This window comes from Quercus suber, unplaced genomic scaffold (genome assembly GCF_002906115.3).
Source record: "Quercus suber isolate HL8 unplaced genomic scaffold, Cork oak 2.0 scaffold_132, whole genome shotgun sequence".
NCBI classification, from domain to species: Eukaryota; Viridiplantae; Streptophyta; class Magnoliopsida; order Fagales; family Fagaceae; genus Quercus; species Quercus suber.
In genome coordinates this window covers 1180738-1196861 of record NW_027069595.1, presented here as the reverse complement: position 1 = coordinate 1196861, position 16124 = coordinate 1180738, and the positions used below count along the sequence as shown (strand labels likewise).

General features: G+C 36.9%; 1 protein-coding gene across 1 annotated transcript; it reads left to right on the top strand.

Moving 5' to 3' along the window:
• The first annotated feature begins 3550 nt into the window (after nucleotides 1-3550).
• LOC112035997 (protein TIME FOR COFFEE) lies at nucleotides 3551-9242 on the top strand. Its single transcript, XM_065776290.1, has 11 exons — nucleotides 3551-3999; nucleotides 4082-4357; nucleotides 4481-4539; nucleotides 4630-4825; nucleotides 4912-5192; nucleotides 5287-5355; nucleotides 5462-5762; nucleotides 5875-5941; nucleotides 6038-6104; nucleotides 6208-6597; nucleotides 6733-9242. The coding sequence occupies exons 1-11, from the start codon at nucleotides 3894-3896 to the stop codon at nucleotides 8521-8523; spliced, it is 3603 nt and encodes a 1200-aa protein (XP_065632362.1). The 5' UTR covers nucleotides 3551-3893; the 3' UTR covers nucleotides 8524-9242.
• The last annotated feature ends 6882 nt before the right edge of the window (nucleotides 9243-16124 follow it).

Here is a 16124-nt window from a genome sequence, read left to right as displayed (position 1 = left end):
TACTTCTAATATAAAAAAAAAGGATTAGTTTAGAATTCAAAAGAATACTTTGTACATCCATTTTTAAAATATAACAGATAATGTGTACATGTACTTCTCTTTAGTAAAATAGTGCTTGCTTTCATTTGCATCTTTGTTGCTTAAAATAATGTTTTTTATAAGTCCCCTTTTCTGGTTCCAAAGGATTACAGAATATTATTCAAAGACTTTATAATTGAGAAAGCCATCTAACCCGAAACAAGGTATCTTTGTAAGAATGGAGAACTATTCTTTTTACATTCCTCGATGCATGGGGGCATATTTGTACTATCCAGGACCGACTATTCTTGGCATGCACTATTGCACTTAGAAAGCCCCTCTTTATATTACATCTACGAGCTAAATATGCATACTAGAAGTCTCCTATGTCTCCATAAAAAAATACCTGGGCTCCTTTAAATATACATGAAAATTTTTATAGGCATAATCACATAGTAAAAAACATTTTATAGATATAACTTTTCCATGACTTATGAATTAAAAAAAGTTATAATTTGTGGGTAATAAAAATGGTGAGACGAGTGTATATAAAAGTGGTGTTAGACTTAATTATTGTCCAACAATCATAATTTATCAATTTAACAAATTGTGAAAATTGATAAAGTCTTAAACAATGAAAATGATACTGTTAATAGGATGGTTTAAATATTACAATAAGCATTTAAGGTACTTATTTGCAAAATGATTAATTATATATTAATAACAACAGGGTACTATTTCGGCATTTCCAATACAATTGAGTTGGAATGGTTCCCTGACATTTGTGAAAGTTTGATTTTGGAAATAGGACTTGACTAGGTTTAACATTGACATTAAACAAATTATGGATTGTGAGGAATATTATATATATATATATATATTATAAAAATTTTCCCGTGTTCCTCTTTCTTGTTTCATCTACCTAATTTTATAATTAAACCTTTTTTTTTTTTTTCAAAAAAAAAGTTCTTTGTAATATTTTGAAGGTGACATTCATGTGCATTACCGCATTTCAATAATAATAATTATTATAAAAAAACGTATGCTATCAGGAAAGGGAAAAATGTTTTCATGCCTATTAAAATGTAGTCATGGCAATTAATAGAGAAAGCTTAGTCCAAGTGCAATGTCATCTCTCTCATCCCACTCTACCTCACGACAAGATCTCACTACCACTCTAGGAAGAAGTTTTCAACCTTAAACATTTTAAAAATGATTACTCTTTTATGGCTTTTGTCGTTTCTGGTAAAAATCTCTGTTGTAAGTTGTAACCTACACCAAAAGATCATGATATGGGTCAAATAACCAAGTTTCCTTCCAATTAAAAATTCAAGGAGTGGTGCTTTCAAATCTTTCTTTAATTTAGACTAAACATAAGTGAAAAATAATGCACCAATAAATTTCTTCATCTCGACACTTTTTCTTTCTTACCAATCTATGCAGTAAAAAAAAAAAAGAAAAAAAAAACATTTTTTCTTTTATGAACATAGCATCCATTCCTTGGCCCAAAGACATAATAGAAGTTGCAAATTAGCTAAGGGAGTCCAGTGCTAATATGAGTAATCACATTCATAGAAAATACGTTAATAATAAGGTAATCAAATAATTCATGAATAAAATTTAATAATGAAAATGAACTCGACTTCGACTTGTGCTTGTGATGGTTAGCTTGGATCGTGGCTTATCCTCCACGTGGCAGCTCCTCCTTATTATTCTTCATGTGAACTCCACCACACCCTATCCCTACTCTTCATCCTTTGCCACAACAATCGCTCTCCCAGCCAACTAACCAATAAGCTCGCGAGTGTGTCGTTTGAAGGATCAAAAATTTTCTGAGCTCGGGCCCACTTTCCTATCTAACTTCTACTATGCTGGCCTAATACGCGACGACCGTTTGATTAGATTTTGATTTCATGTACGGCTGAGATCTGGAGTTGTTTTTGGAAGCACGAGGCAGTTAGTTGGCGGTGCCACGTAGGATTGCTTTTTTTTTTTTTTAATGATCGACCCCACAAGGTTTGATGTCTCTTCAAACTAAAAGTGAACGCCACGACGGATTCTAATCCAACGGCTGATAGAGCTTCTTCGACTTAAAAAGTAACAATCTTGTCCCTGCGTTTATTCTCAGGGTCCCACGTTAGATACTCGAATTAAATAATAATAATAATAATGAATTTGACCGGTTTGAGCTGTCATTTTGGAAACCCATGTCCCCCCGCCTGATTAATTAAATCTATACAACTTTTGTGGACTCTCTATATTCAATTGAATTTATTAACCGAGGGTTGATAGTTTATCTTTATCGCTGTGTATTTGGAGTATGGAGCACAGCTGGATTCATGTTTTCAAACACAATTTTATTAATTTTTTATCATTTTATAATTATAACACAGAAATCGTATTTTATTAATTTTATCATTTTATAATATAACATTAAAATTGTATTTTCAAAGCATAATTTTAGTTAGATAGTGTTACAACATAATTATCATTTTTTTATTAAAAAAAAAATGTAATGTTAGGAATACAAAATTTCTTTTACAAAAAGTTTTATAAATTGTTAATATGGTGAGTGGTTATTAGCAAATAAAAAAGTGATGTTAACGGTGGACCTAAATAAAAACCAATAAGAAAATGACCACATCAATAGTTTGTAAAAATAATGTAAAATAGTTTGTGATTATACTATTACTTAAAAAAAAAACTGTTACATCTATAATATTTTAATAATAATTTCACAACAAATTTGAGATAGCCGATTGTTACAGTTATTAAAATTACTTTTTATCCACCAATAATGACAAATAACAATCTATCACAATTTGATATTTTAAGAATATTCACATCTCAATATTTTATCCCATCTTATTTTATCATTCTAAAAAGTTACTTTATCAATTATATCATACTATTTTATAATACTCTCAACATCTTAACTTTTATTTTACAATATAACACATTAAAATTATATTTTTATACAATAAAATAATATATCTCAAAATCTAAATAAAAATAAAAACTCAAAAATCGAAAAGAGAAAAGAATTGATAGAATAAGTGAATAAAATATTAATTTTTATAATAATTAATTTTTACAAGTCCGAATCTGGGAGAGTTTTGAACTTTTAGAGCACTCCAAATGTGAATGCTAGAAACGAAAAAATTTAGCGTTTTTAATTACCGAATTGTACCTATTCCCAAGTTACCGCCAATTCCAGGTGGCAGAGAAGATATTTATTTCATATTAGTTACAGCCAATCAACTTGTTGACTAGAACCGACCTGGCCTAATATCCTTCCACGGCTTCGAATTGATTTTTATATCACGCGCATGCGGCGCGTGCAGCTAGAGAACAACGAACCCAAAAATATAATAAAATTAAGAAAAAGAAGAAGAAAGAATAGAGAACTGTGAAGATATAAATTTAAGGAAAGCGACACGTGGCTATTGAGTGCGCACTGCCTATATTCTATCAGAAAAAGACGTCTTTGCCATGTTGGCATTGGCTGATCTCGAGCGGTTGATCTAATTTTCTTCTGCGTGAGAGTGACAAAATCAGTGGGACAGAGAGAGAGAGAGAGAGAGAGATGAGGCTTTAAGCACAAAAAGCACACCAGGTGAGAAAGAGAAAGCAAACTCTGCGTGAGATAGAGATAGAGAGAGAGAGAGAGAGAGTCTGAATTTTTTATTTTTTTTTTCCAGTGTGTTTTTCTTGGCTTTTGCGAGAGTCTGAAATCTGAATCGGTGATTTTTGCGGTGGAAAAGTGGGAGAATCTGGAAGCTTTTGTTGATAGTTTTCTCCGGCGAGGAATCGATGTTCGCCGAAATTGAGCTGTTGAGTGAGTTTGATTTGATGAGAGAAGAGTGAAAAAGCTTATGGAACGAAGCAGAGAAGCAAGAAGATCATCATCATCATCCATGGCGACCGGAAATGGACAACCGAAACGACGTCACAGAAGCAATAGTCTCCGAGACTCACCTGGTATGTACTTTATACGAGATTGCTACGAATTTATGTACGTGTTTGCGTGTATGTATGTGAATTTCGTTTCTATTTGTTGCAGAGGAAGGTCAGGTGGAGTTGCAAGAGGCGGTGAAGTTACGGAGCAAGAGAGATCGAGAATCGCTGATGAACAATCGGAGCAAGAGGAAGAGAACCAGTTCTAAACGAGAAGAAGGAGAGGAAAGCACGGAAGAGAGCGTTGGAGACGAAGAATACGAAGAATACTCCACCGTCGTCGTCGACAACAACAACCACCGCCGGACGGCGAGATCCTCAAGGCACTGGAAAGCCGCCGACGAAATGATCGGCGTCTCTGTCCCGAGAAAAGCTCGCTCCTGTAAAAATATATCTCCCTAACACCTCATCGTTTTCGGTTCATACTTTTGTATTTGAGAATAAAAAATGAAAATTCTGATTTTATTATTATTATTTTTTATGTAAAAAAAAAAAAAAAAAACAGCTTCAGCGAAAAGAGCACACGAGAATTTGGTTATCGCAAATGGCGGTAAAGAAGAGCTGGTAAAGCTTTGTGTTTTTGCTTTGATTTTATTATTTTTAATTTTTGAAAATATTTCTATGAATTTTGATAAAAATCTGATATTGGTGTAGAAGGCTCAGCCACAAAATTCTCAGGAAGACATTGAGATTGAAATTGCAGAGGTTTTGTACGGACTAATGAAGCAGTCACAGTCACAGAGCAATAAAAGTAGTGGGAACTCTTCGCATGAGCTTGACCCGAATCCGAACCTGAATGACATAAATGGGTTGTCTACGGTTGCAGCCACAGCCACGGCCACTCAGAGCTGTGAGTCTGAGTTTACTCAGCTTTTTCAGCCATACTTTGAAACTATGTTTTTTAATTTATGGGGTGGCGGTGTTTTGTGATTGTAGGTACAAAGAAGAGGAAAATGGAGGGTGAGAAAAGTTCGGGTACGGTTGAGAACAGTGAAATCGAAAGTGAACAGCTTGAAAAGACTGAAACTTCTTCTTCACCAAAAGAGGGTGTGTCATTGGAATCACAGCAAGAGGTGGACGCTGCAATAACAGTGATGATGGAGGAGGAGGATCTGAAACCGTCGGATAAAGAAGCCGGAATCGGAGACTGTGTGTCGCCAAGGAAGGAATCAGCTACTCCTTGTGGTGGTGATGAATTGAATGCTGTTGATGATAAAGCCATCAAAGAATAAAAGAACATTTTGCTTTCTGTTTTTTTTTTTTTTTTTTTTGTGGATTTTTTTTTGCATATTTTGATTGTATGGGTTCTGTTTTTTCAGGGTTCTGACTGTTCCGGAGGCTGAGAACAAGCGAGAGGAGAAGTTGGAGATTGATTTGATGGTGAGAAACCAATCACACAACCCCGAGATTAGATTTCAATAACTGTTTTGCTGTCATTTTTGTTTTTGTTTTGTTTTTCCTGAAGAAGAGTTGTATTTTTCATTAGGCTATGCCTCCTATGCCTTCTTCTCCTGATGGGGACGGCTTCATTGATTTGATATCGGATCATAAACCTCCGGATAAAGATGAAGAAAAGGAAGAGAAATTTGTAAAGAAGGAAATGGTTGTAGAAGAATCTGAAGATAGGAGAAAGAACAAGGTGGAGGCAATTGGAGAAAAGAGTGAATTGCCTAAGCTTGATTTGGAGAAGCTAACTCAAGATAGCGGTAGTGTTCGTAGCATTAGGTTACAACAACAACAGCAAGCTAAAGCTAGCATTCCTAAAGTAGAGAAAACTGAGAAAACTGGTAAACCTACATTGCATCCTTTTTTATGTCCAATTTTGATGGTTCAGAAATTTCTTTACTTGAATTTTGAATCAATTTATTGAAAATATCTTATTAATCTTTTGTCTTACAGCTCAATCGGATTCACTGCCTTTTCCAATAGCTGTTCCTGGCTGGCTCGGTGGTCTTCATTCTCTGGGGTATTTTACCTTATCATGTTTTCGCTCCTCGATATGTTTTTTCCTGAAATAGATATTGCTCTGTAGCGAAGATTTTAAACCAATTTTTATTAGCAGATACATACCACCCTTTCAGACAGTTGTGCCAATGGATGGGATTACCGGGCCGGCCACACCATTACAGGTATAATTTGTTATTTCTTTGCGCTGTAGTTGTTCCTTTTATGGTCGTTTTTCATTGTTTGATTAGGAAATGCATTTGAATTTGCAAAATTGGAAATGTGCAGCCCCCACAGTTTTCTCTCTCTCAACCTCAGCCAAAGAGATGTGCAACCCACCATTTCATTGCTCGCAACATTTGCTTGCACCAGCAATATACCAAGATGAGCAATTTTTGCCCCGTGCCAGCTGGTACTGCTGCTCTAGGCGGGGCCAAGATGAACAATCTCAATGCCATGCCCCCTGCTGAAAAAATGATTTTTGGAAACCCATTCCAGGGAAGCTTTCCAGGAAAGAGTCTTAATGCTGTGCAGGAAAAAGGGCAGGCTGAAACAAATTTTCCAGGGCATACTGGGAAAGATAAGGGCTGTGAGGCTGCCAACTTGACAGAAACAGTACAGAGAAAGCAGGTTGTGCTTCATCAAGCTCCACAGCTTGCCCCTGCTGGTAGCTTAATGGTATGGTTTAGTCTTCTGCATTGCACTTAAATTATTAGGTTGGTCTTTGGTATTGTCTTGGAATTGCTTTCATTTATCACATTGGTTCTATATGTATGGGTGAGAGTTATTCATTCTCATCTGTTTGAATTACAGTCGGGCCCTGCTTTCATATTCTCTATGGGTCAGCATCCAGCAGTAGCAGCAGCAGGAGCTAATCAATCTGGGTCCTCTAAACATGCAAATTCAGCAAAGAATATTCCCTTGACTAGTAATACAGCTGCCGGATCTCTGGGGAGTAACTCTGCTTCTGGACCTTTGGGGAGCTCTTCGGTGTTACCAGCAGTAGCAAAAGCAATGAGCTTTAACTATCCAACTTTTCCAGCCAATGAAGCTCCATACATGGCAATACTACAGAACAATGGGTACCCAGTCCCTATTTCTGCTCCAGTTGGAACATCAACAGCATTTAGAGGAAGCAATCCTGCTCAAACTATGCCTTTCTTTAATGGGCCTTTCTATTCATCGCAAATGTTCCATCCGTCTCAGCTTCAACAGCAACAGCCTCACTTGCAGCCTCTGGCCCAAACAACTCATCAGAGTACGAGCACATCAAGTGGCTTATCTTCATCCCACAAGCAGCCACGAGGTGCCCAACGTAGTGGCAATAATCTTTCGGCCTCATCTAAGCAGCATGTGCCATCATCCAATCAATCTCGCAAGATTGAGGCTGAGATTACCCGGGAAAATACTCAATCTGTTGCTGATAGTCGAGCTTCTCATACCCAAAAAAGTGTTTATGCGCAGAACTTCACAGTTCCAGGTAATCCCCTAAATTATACTTTGATGCCCTCTGCAGCATTGGGCGTAAGTAGTGGAGGAAATCATGGTGAGAAACAGCAGCAGGGTTTAAAGAATGTGGTTGAGCTCTTCCCATCTCCAGCATTTGGCATGTCCTTTGCGGCCTTTAATGGGAACACAACAGCTTCAACCCTTAACTTCTCATCAATGCCGCAAAATCCAGTAATATTTCAAAGCCTCCCTGATATGGCCCGGCAAGGTTACCAAGTTTCACAGGCTCCTCAAGCTGCACAGCCAAAGAATCACCAGGTATCTGAGGGGAGAACTGGAGCTAATTCAATCAATTCAGATGATGCAAAGAAAGCCAGTTTGGGGAAGACTTCAACAACTACAGGGCAGACCCTTGTTTTTGATAATTCAGCTAGAACTCTTAGCTTTATGTCACCACCTGTTGTCACTGGTAATTGGCCTTCTCGCTCCATCACCTCAACTACAATGACAACAAATGCTCCCACTGCTGGTAATACTTCCAATTCTCAACAACAGCAGCTGCTTCAGCTTCAAATGCAGAAGCAGCATATGATGCAACAGCAGCAACCAGCATTGTCAGCTCGAAGTAAAGCATCAACGACTAACAGCTTATCTTCCTCTCCCATTGTTGCCAAGTTCCCAACCAATCCTCCCGTTTTTTCACAAACTCTAATTCATTCTAATAGCTCTGTCCAATCTTCTCAGTCAAAGAACGCAGGAAAAAACCCGTCTTCCCAAGCCCCCACTACATCTTCTGTGGCATCCAATGCCCCATTCCTCAATTATTTATCCCAGCAACCAGGGAGAGCTCCTTCTGGCCCTGCACAGATATCTTTTGGAGGAAATTCCAAGCCAGCTTTATCACCACAAGGGCAACAAATGCACACTAATAACCGGTCTTCATCTACTTCGGCTTCTGGGTCTCCATCTACTGGTGGTAACTTGAGAACAAATAGCACAGGTGGCAAAGTTGGTTCATCAACTAATACATTGCAGTTGCAACAAACAGAGAATTCATCAGGTGGAACCGGCCAGAAATCCTCTCCTGTTTGTGGGAGGAATGTGCCTTCAATCTTAAGTACTTGCCCCAGCCACATATCTGAACTCAAGTATTGAAACTAAGCTGCAAACACCACTGCAGAAGCACTTTCACCAAGCGCATGATACTCTGCAGCTGCACAATGGAAACTCCGCTGCACGGTTGCATTGTGGTTTCAGGCAAGGCAAGCCCACAACTTTGTTCAAGCGGGTCTCCAATTGCTTAAATTCAATCAGTGCTACTGTCATTCTGCTTGAACCAATTGATGCCGCATATTGTTAATCATGTCCTGCAAATTTGAATGGGATAGTGTGTGTGTATAGGAGACTTCAGGGGCATGTGGGTTGCTTTCCGAGGAGCTGAAACTTTGAATGTGGTATGGCAGATTGTGACAGAGGTGAGAAAAGGAGATAGGAAAGAGAGTTTTTGGAGGATAAAGATTCAGTGGACGTCAGTGTTCTGACAAGGCAACAAGCACTACACGTGGAAATTCACCACCACCAATGAACTTATTTGATAGCATGAGATGGCAGGTGCGGGTGGGAATTGTTTAATGATAAAAAGTATGGTGGGCTTTACTATGGCTCAAAGTTTGAACTTTGAAAGTGGGTCTTCAAGTGGGGGCCTACCCATTATGCTTGGTTTGTCTTATGGCTATAAATATTATGGCTATTGGTGTTCCAAGCGGTCTAATTCAATTTATAATTGGTCTTCTCTTCTGTGATATGCTAATTTGTACATATGATAATGTAGTAATTTTTTAGAAAGCAATGCACTTAAATTCAATTTTTTAAAATATTATTAAAGATTGATATGCTATTTTGGTTTCTATCGGATTTGTTATTGGGTTATGAATGGGTGGGGGGACCGTGGAGATTCTAAAGTCAATAAAAATCTTAAGGAAGAGACTAAAAAATCTATAAAGAAAGGGCTAGAGATGTTGGAGCTGGAAGCAAACAGGTTTGATTGGCTTTTCATTTGTCTCTTTGCCCACCTTTGTGCACTGGCATTTTCTTATTCAAACTTTTGGAGGCAAGAGACTTGTGTCCCACTCTCAAGCCGTAGATGATAGACCCTGAGATGTGGTTGGTTTGGCTTCACACGAGTTTTAATCAAAGTTTAATTGATGGGTTGACCTTATCAAAGATACGAGGCACCTCTGGATTTTTATTTTATGTCTCTTTATACCTTGTGTTGCTTTTCATTTTGTTGGGGTCACTTCTCTCTCACAAGGGTTGGTGGGTCATTGCAAGTGGGGCCTGACCTTAGGGAAGTGTATGTGCACGCAAGGGTAGGCCATGGACCAAAGACTTGTGCTAAGATTAGATTGCTTTTGTGCAGAGAATATGACATTCTGGCTTGGATTTTTAAAGGTATGATGTGAAAAGTAAAGTTGATACGAAAGTATGCATCTTTTTAGCCCATAATTTGTGGAAGTTTGTATACTTTACATTACTTTACATGTTCCAGATACCTGACGTTTTTACTTGTGTAGGAAAGCATATTGTGCGAGTCACATCTACAGTAATGTTTTAAGTAATAAGCTGAGGACATCCTGGTATTCCATTTGATTTTGCTTTCTCAGATCTTTTCCTGAGATAAAAAGCAGTTAACATAAATGGTTCTCAAAATATTGTTTTGATTTTAATTTTTAGACTAAAAGTCTCCATTATATGCCACATTGGCAAATGGGACAAAATTGCTAAATGCTCTTTTTGGGCAAACTAAGTAGTGTTTTGCCCTCTTTCTCAAACTAATTAGAGAAATGATCATTTTTTGAAAATTGAGTTTTTCAAAATCGATTTAGGTACTATAGCGGTGTTTTTAAAGAGTCTATAGTGACGTTTTTAGGACTTATAGTGACGTTTTGTAACTCGATTTATATGAAATCGAGTTATAGGTAAAAAAAATTAAAAAAATTGCCTATAACTTGATTTAGTCGTGTTACAAAACGTCACTATAGGTCCTGAAAACGTCACTATAGGTCCTTAAAAACGTCGCTATAGGGCTCTAGATTTTTTTTTAATAACTTGATTTTGAGAAAATCGAATTTCAAAAGAGGGAAATTTTCTTAATTAGTTTGAAAAATAGGACAAAATACTGTTTAGTTTGCACAAAAAGAGCATTTAGCCATTTTGTTCTTGGCAAATGACTTTAAAAATGAAAAGAAAAAACGACACGAGTCAACAGCAGAAGAACCAAAAGAGGGGAAAAAAAACAAGAAGCAAAAAAGTGTTGTTTAATGTTCTCTATTATTAAATCACAACCCTTTTATCTTTCTGAAGTTTCCTGTATCTCTATTATTCGTCCTGCATCAATCTCTTGTCAGGGTTGTGATTTTTTTCTTTTTTTTTTTCTTTTTTTTTTTTGAGAATGTTCTTGTGATACATTAGAAAAAGTGGAAAAGACTAAGATTAAAGTGCGGTTAAGGGTATAAAATATTTTACCTTGGTTGTTTTGTCTGTGACTTGGGGGTCTCTAGTATAAAATCGGACTTCAATTATTATTATTATTATTATTTTCCACTTGAAATTGATTTTAGTTCTTATTTAATAAAAGCTTATCCTAAACTAGTTTTGCTACCAACCTATCTAACTCATAATGGAAACAACATGCTGGCAAAATCTTAAAGACCCAACTTTCCCAAGATAGTAGATTGACAAGTAAATTATCAAAGAACACGATATTGACAAATAACGGTTTCGCCTTATAAAGGAAAATGAAAACCCATCCATAATGAAAAAGGAAAGTTTTGGAATTATGAACAAAGAAGTATCTCACAAGAAAGCTTGAAAACATAGTTGTTACACACCCTATATTTAATATTTAGGACTACAAACTAGATCTTCCTAATACATTTCGATGCCAAGAAAGAAATTTTTTTTTTATTAGTAAGTTACACCAGCCCAATGAATTTTGAACCCACAACCTCATCCAACACATGTCCACTTATGGAGGAGAGAGACCAATTTGTGTCCAATGTCTTCTTCTGCTTGTCTATCAAATGGATCCTTACCAATATACAAATTTAGAATCGACTGACATAGGAGTTTGCTTTGGATACTTCTCACCTCCTTTCCATCAACTATTGAAATTAATAGAAATAACAGTGAAAACTAGCACATAATGGTCTAAGAATAATGCAAAAGAGAAGGTTCAACCATGCTTGCAGTATCTTTCATTTATTTGATAGGTGTCAATTTTTCAAAAACTAAATTTTCCTAAAAAGAAAGTGAAATGTTCAACCATGCTTGCAGTATCTTTCATTTATTTGACAGGTGTCAATTTTTCAAAAACTAAATTTTCCTAAAAAGAAAGTGAAATATTAACTACCGTTTATCATCCAAAGATTAGGGGGTAATTCACTGTAGCGTTCATGTACAAAAAGTTGAATATATTGTGGACATGCATCTCTACAGTTACATACTCTATTCGGATTAATGGGAAACCACATGGACATATAGTACCATCAAGGGGTTTAAGACAGGGAGACCCACTATCCCCTTATCTTTTTCTGTTTTGTGCTGAGGGTCTTTCTGCTTTGATTAAGAAAGGGGTTGCTGATGGTAGACTTGAAGGTATAGCCGTTTGTAGGGGTGGGCCCAAATTATCTCATTTATTTTTTGCAGACGACAGTCTCATTTTTTGTAGGGCATCCTTGGAAGAATGTGATTCACTACAAAGGATCCTTCATGTTTATGAGAGAGCTTCTGGTCAACAATTAAATAGAGCGAAAACTTCCCTTTTCTTTAGCTCTAATACTGATCATTCCGTTCAAGAGGTAATTAAACATAGATTTGGTGCTCAGGTCATTAGACAACATGAAAAATATCTTGGCCTCCCTTCGCTGGTTGGAAGGAAAAAGCGCAACACTTTCAATGAAATAAAAGAAAAACTTGCAAAAAAGCTAGCTGGTTGGAAGGAAAAATTGCTTTCTAAAGCAGGTAAGGAAATCTTGATCAAGGCGGTGGCATAGGCAATTCCAACTTATTCAATGAGTTGTTTCAAACTTCCTGATACTCTCTGTGAAGAATTGACGAGTATGATTCGTAATTTTTGGTGGGGTCAAAAACAGGATGAAAGAAAACTAAATTGGATGAGTTGGGATAATCTTTGTAAGCCTAAGGTAGATGGAGGTATGGGTTTTAAACAGCTGAAACCTTTCAATTTGGCTTTACTAGCTAAACAAGGTTGGAGATTGCAAATGGGACAAAATTCTCTTGTTTATCATGTATTCAAAGCAAGATATTTTCCTAATTGTGATTTTGTTGATGCGTCACTTGGTAATAATCCATCGTATGTTTGGCGTAGTCTTATGGCTGCCCAAAAGCTTGTGCAACATGGGCTGAGATGGCAGATTGGTAATGGTCTCAATGTGCAGGTATGGAAGGATAAATGGCTACCAAGCTCCTCAACTTTTCAAGTTGTTTCCCCAAGGCTGAACACCCCAATAGATCTTCAGGTTTCTGAACTCATTGATTCGGAAAATAAGTGTTGGAATCTACATTTATTGCAGCAGCTGTTCTTGCCGTTTGAGGTGGAGGAAATAAGAAGTATTCCACTTAGTTCTTCTCTTCCGCCTGATAAGCTAATCTGGACAGGTACCTCTAATGGGATGTTTACTGTACGAAGTGCCTATAAACTTGCTTTGGAGTGTTCAGGTGATTTTGGTGGTGCTTCTTCTTCGGATGGCAGCCATTTACGCCTTTTTTGGAAGAAACTGTGACGTCTACCTACTCCAAATAAAGTCAGACATTTTCTATGGAGGGCTTGTAGGGATATTCTTCCAACCAAATCGAATCTTAAGCGACGTAAGGTGCTGACTGAAGATCTCTGTGATACCTGTTTGCTAGAGTCCGAAACTTCTGGCCATTTATTTTGGTCATGTCCAAGAGCTAAAGCAGTATGGAACTATGCAGGTATGTTTGATTCGGTTTCTGCATTTCATTTTAACAGTTTTATGGAGTTAGCGTGGAAGCTGATTATGGTGGATGGGTGTGATGAAAATACTGCTGCGTTGATGGGAACGATTGCTTGGAGGTTATGGGGCAACCGAAATGAAATACACAATGGTGGAAAAAAGCTAAGTGCAATGGAGTTGTGTCGTGATGCATCAATGTGGCTGCTGGAATTTCAAGAAGCTAATGTTACTGCATTACCGTGGCTGTCTAAACCAGCTCTCCAACAGTGTTGGCTGCCTCCCTCTGATCAGTTGTACAAAGTGAATGTGGATGGGGCTGTGTTTAAAGCAAGGAACGAATCTGGGATTGGTGTAATAGTCCGTGATGCTAACGGTTTGGTTGTGGCTGCTATGAGCAAAAAAATCCATGCTCCATTGGGTCCTCTAGAGGTCGAAGCAAAAGCATTTGAATCTGGTTTGGAGTTTGCCAAAGAGATAGGATTACAAGAATTTATTTTGGAAGGTGACTCTCTCAATGTGGTTCGTGCCCTTCAAGGTTTAGCGCCTTCACCTGTTTCAGTGATGCCTATTATTTATGGGATTCAAAGTTCTACCCATGATGTTAGGAATGTGTTATTTTCTCATGTATGTAGAAATGGGAATAAACCTGCCCATATTTTAGCAAAACATGCTATTAGTATTGTTGACTTTGTGGTTTGGATGGAAGAGAATCCTTGGTTCTTGGATTAAGCTCTCCATCATGATGTAATGTTTTCTTCTGTTTAATGAAAGTTTTCAAGTTTGTTAAAAAAAAAAAAAAAAAAAAAAGTTGAATATGTTGTGGTCCAAATTTTAAGTCCTCATAAATATCTTTAAGACATTTCTAGAATCCTCAATGTAACTAAATAAAGAATATAAAAAATCTTCATCCATGTGTTGGACAGTTATTGATTAATTCCACTCTCATCCTATATGGTGTACTCCAACATGAAACCACAAAGAATAAATAAGTTCTATTTGAATCATAGAAATGCACCAAATGGACCAAAGTTGATCGAAATGGACCGATGGGGATTGAAATGGACTGAATGGACCTAAGTAGACCGTAATGGACCGAATTAACAGAACTGGACTGAAACTGACTGAACGGGACCGAATGACGGAATTGACCTAAGTGGACCGAACTGGATCTAGGTGAACCAAAATGGACTTAAAAGGACAGAATAGCTCAAAAGAGACCAAAATGAAACTTCCAGACCTAACTGGACCGAAATGGACCAAGTTAACCGAACTGGATCTAAGTGGACCGAATTGGACTGAAACGGCCTGGATAGATCAAAAGGGACCAAAATTGATTGTATAAACTGAACAACACCGAAGTGTACTGAACTGGACTGAATAGACTGAAGTGGGCCAAAATTTTATGCGAACGTGACTCAACAAGAACATAGTAATAATAAATGCTACATTTAAGCTTTTAAATATTATATAGATGAAAGGCTGATGAGTTTTATCTTCAACGACAATGTTTTTGTCCCAAAATTTTTGGGTACACTATGAATCCATTAAAAATGCCATATGCAACCACAATCATGTGTATAAGGTATCAATACTAATATTACCCCTTTTTCCAAAATTGCCTTTTGATCATATTTAAAGTTGACTTGGACGGAAGATAATTACAAAAGCTTGTTACCAGAGCTCAATTACAAATTTATAAGCAAAAATGAAAAACTAGGTATTATTTTGCACAATCATAAGTCTAACCTCTATAGTCCTCACGTGTAGGTATTTAATTAGTGATTATAATGGCCATCTGGCTTATGATCACTACTCATCAAGGGCTGATCCTGAGCGATTCAGCATTGGCAAAAGCTCCCAATGCCACTACTTCATATTCAACCCTTAAATGACAGGTTAATCATATGACTCCATCCTTGATATCGACCATGCTCATGAATGGTCTGATACATGGATCTTTTCTTCTTTGCTCATCCCTTTAAAATCATTTAAGGAAAAAAAAAAAAAATCTTAGTACACAAAACTACCACTTTTGCGGGGTTTGGATTTAGGAGAGGTGATTGGTCATTCGTCAGCCTTACTCCTTTTTTTATTTTTATTTTTTTATATTATTTATTTATTTATTTTCTTGTTTTTTGAAAAGTTTATCTCAAACTTGAACTTGTGATTCGTCGCATTTAGTGAAAGACACTTGCCGTCGCACTAAAGCCCAACTCTATAACACTTAAAAACATTTTTTTTTTTTTCACATAACTTTTAGCCACCAGATTGCTTTAAATCGAACCCAAAACCCTTCATGCAACCTCCAAGTAAATTCCTTCACCCAATTTTGATAATACTCCAGCTCATCCTGAAGCCTTTTTAACTCAATTTCAGTTCTTAAAACTTCAGGGTGATTCTCATATTTCTCCTTAAAAATCTGTATGAGATAGGCAAGATATGTGCACAATATACTGAACGTAAACTTTGAGAACAGTTTTTTACCTTAAGCTCTGGAATTGAGGAAACATTGCTTCTGTTACTATGTTGCTTCAAGTAGGATTCCACACTCTATAATTTGATATTGATTGACTTTTTTTTTTTTTTTTGGGGTTTCAATGTTGAATAGAGGAAACATTACTTCTGTTACTATGCTGAATAGAGGAAAACACCTATCTAATTCACGACCTGCATCAATCTCCTGTCAGGGTTGTGATTTTTTTTGGGGTTTAGCTTTTATATTTCTTGTGATACATTAGAAAAAGTGCAAAAGACTGA

Coding starts and splice junctions, on each gene's coding strand:
- LOC112035997 (XM_065776290.1), top strand. CDS start 3,894: ATGGAACGAAGCAGAGAAGCAAGAAGATCATCATCATCATCCATGGCG. Junction 4,358..4,480: donor CCCGAGAAAAGCTCGCTCCT/GTAAAAATATAT, acceptor AAAAAAAAACAG/CTTCAGCGAAAAGAGCACAC. Junction 5,763..5,874: donor AGAGAAAACTGAGAAAACTG/GTAAACCTACAT, acceptor TTTGTCTTACAG/CTCAATCGGATTCACTGCCT.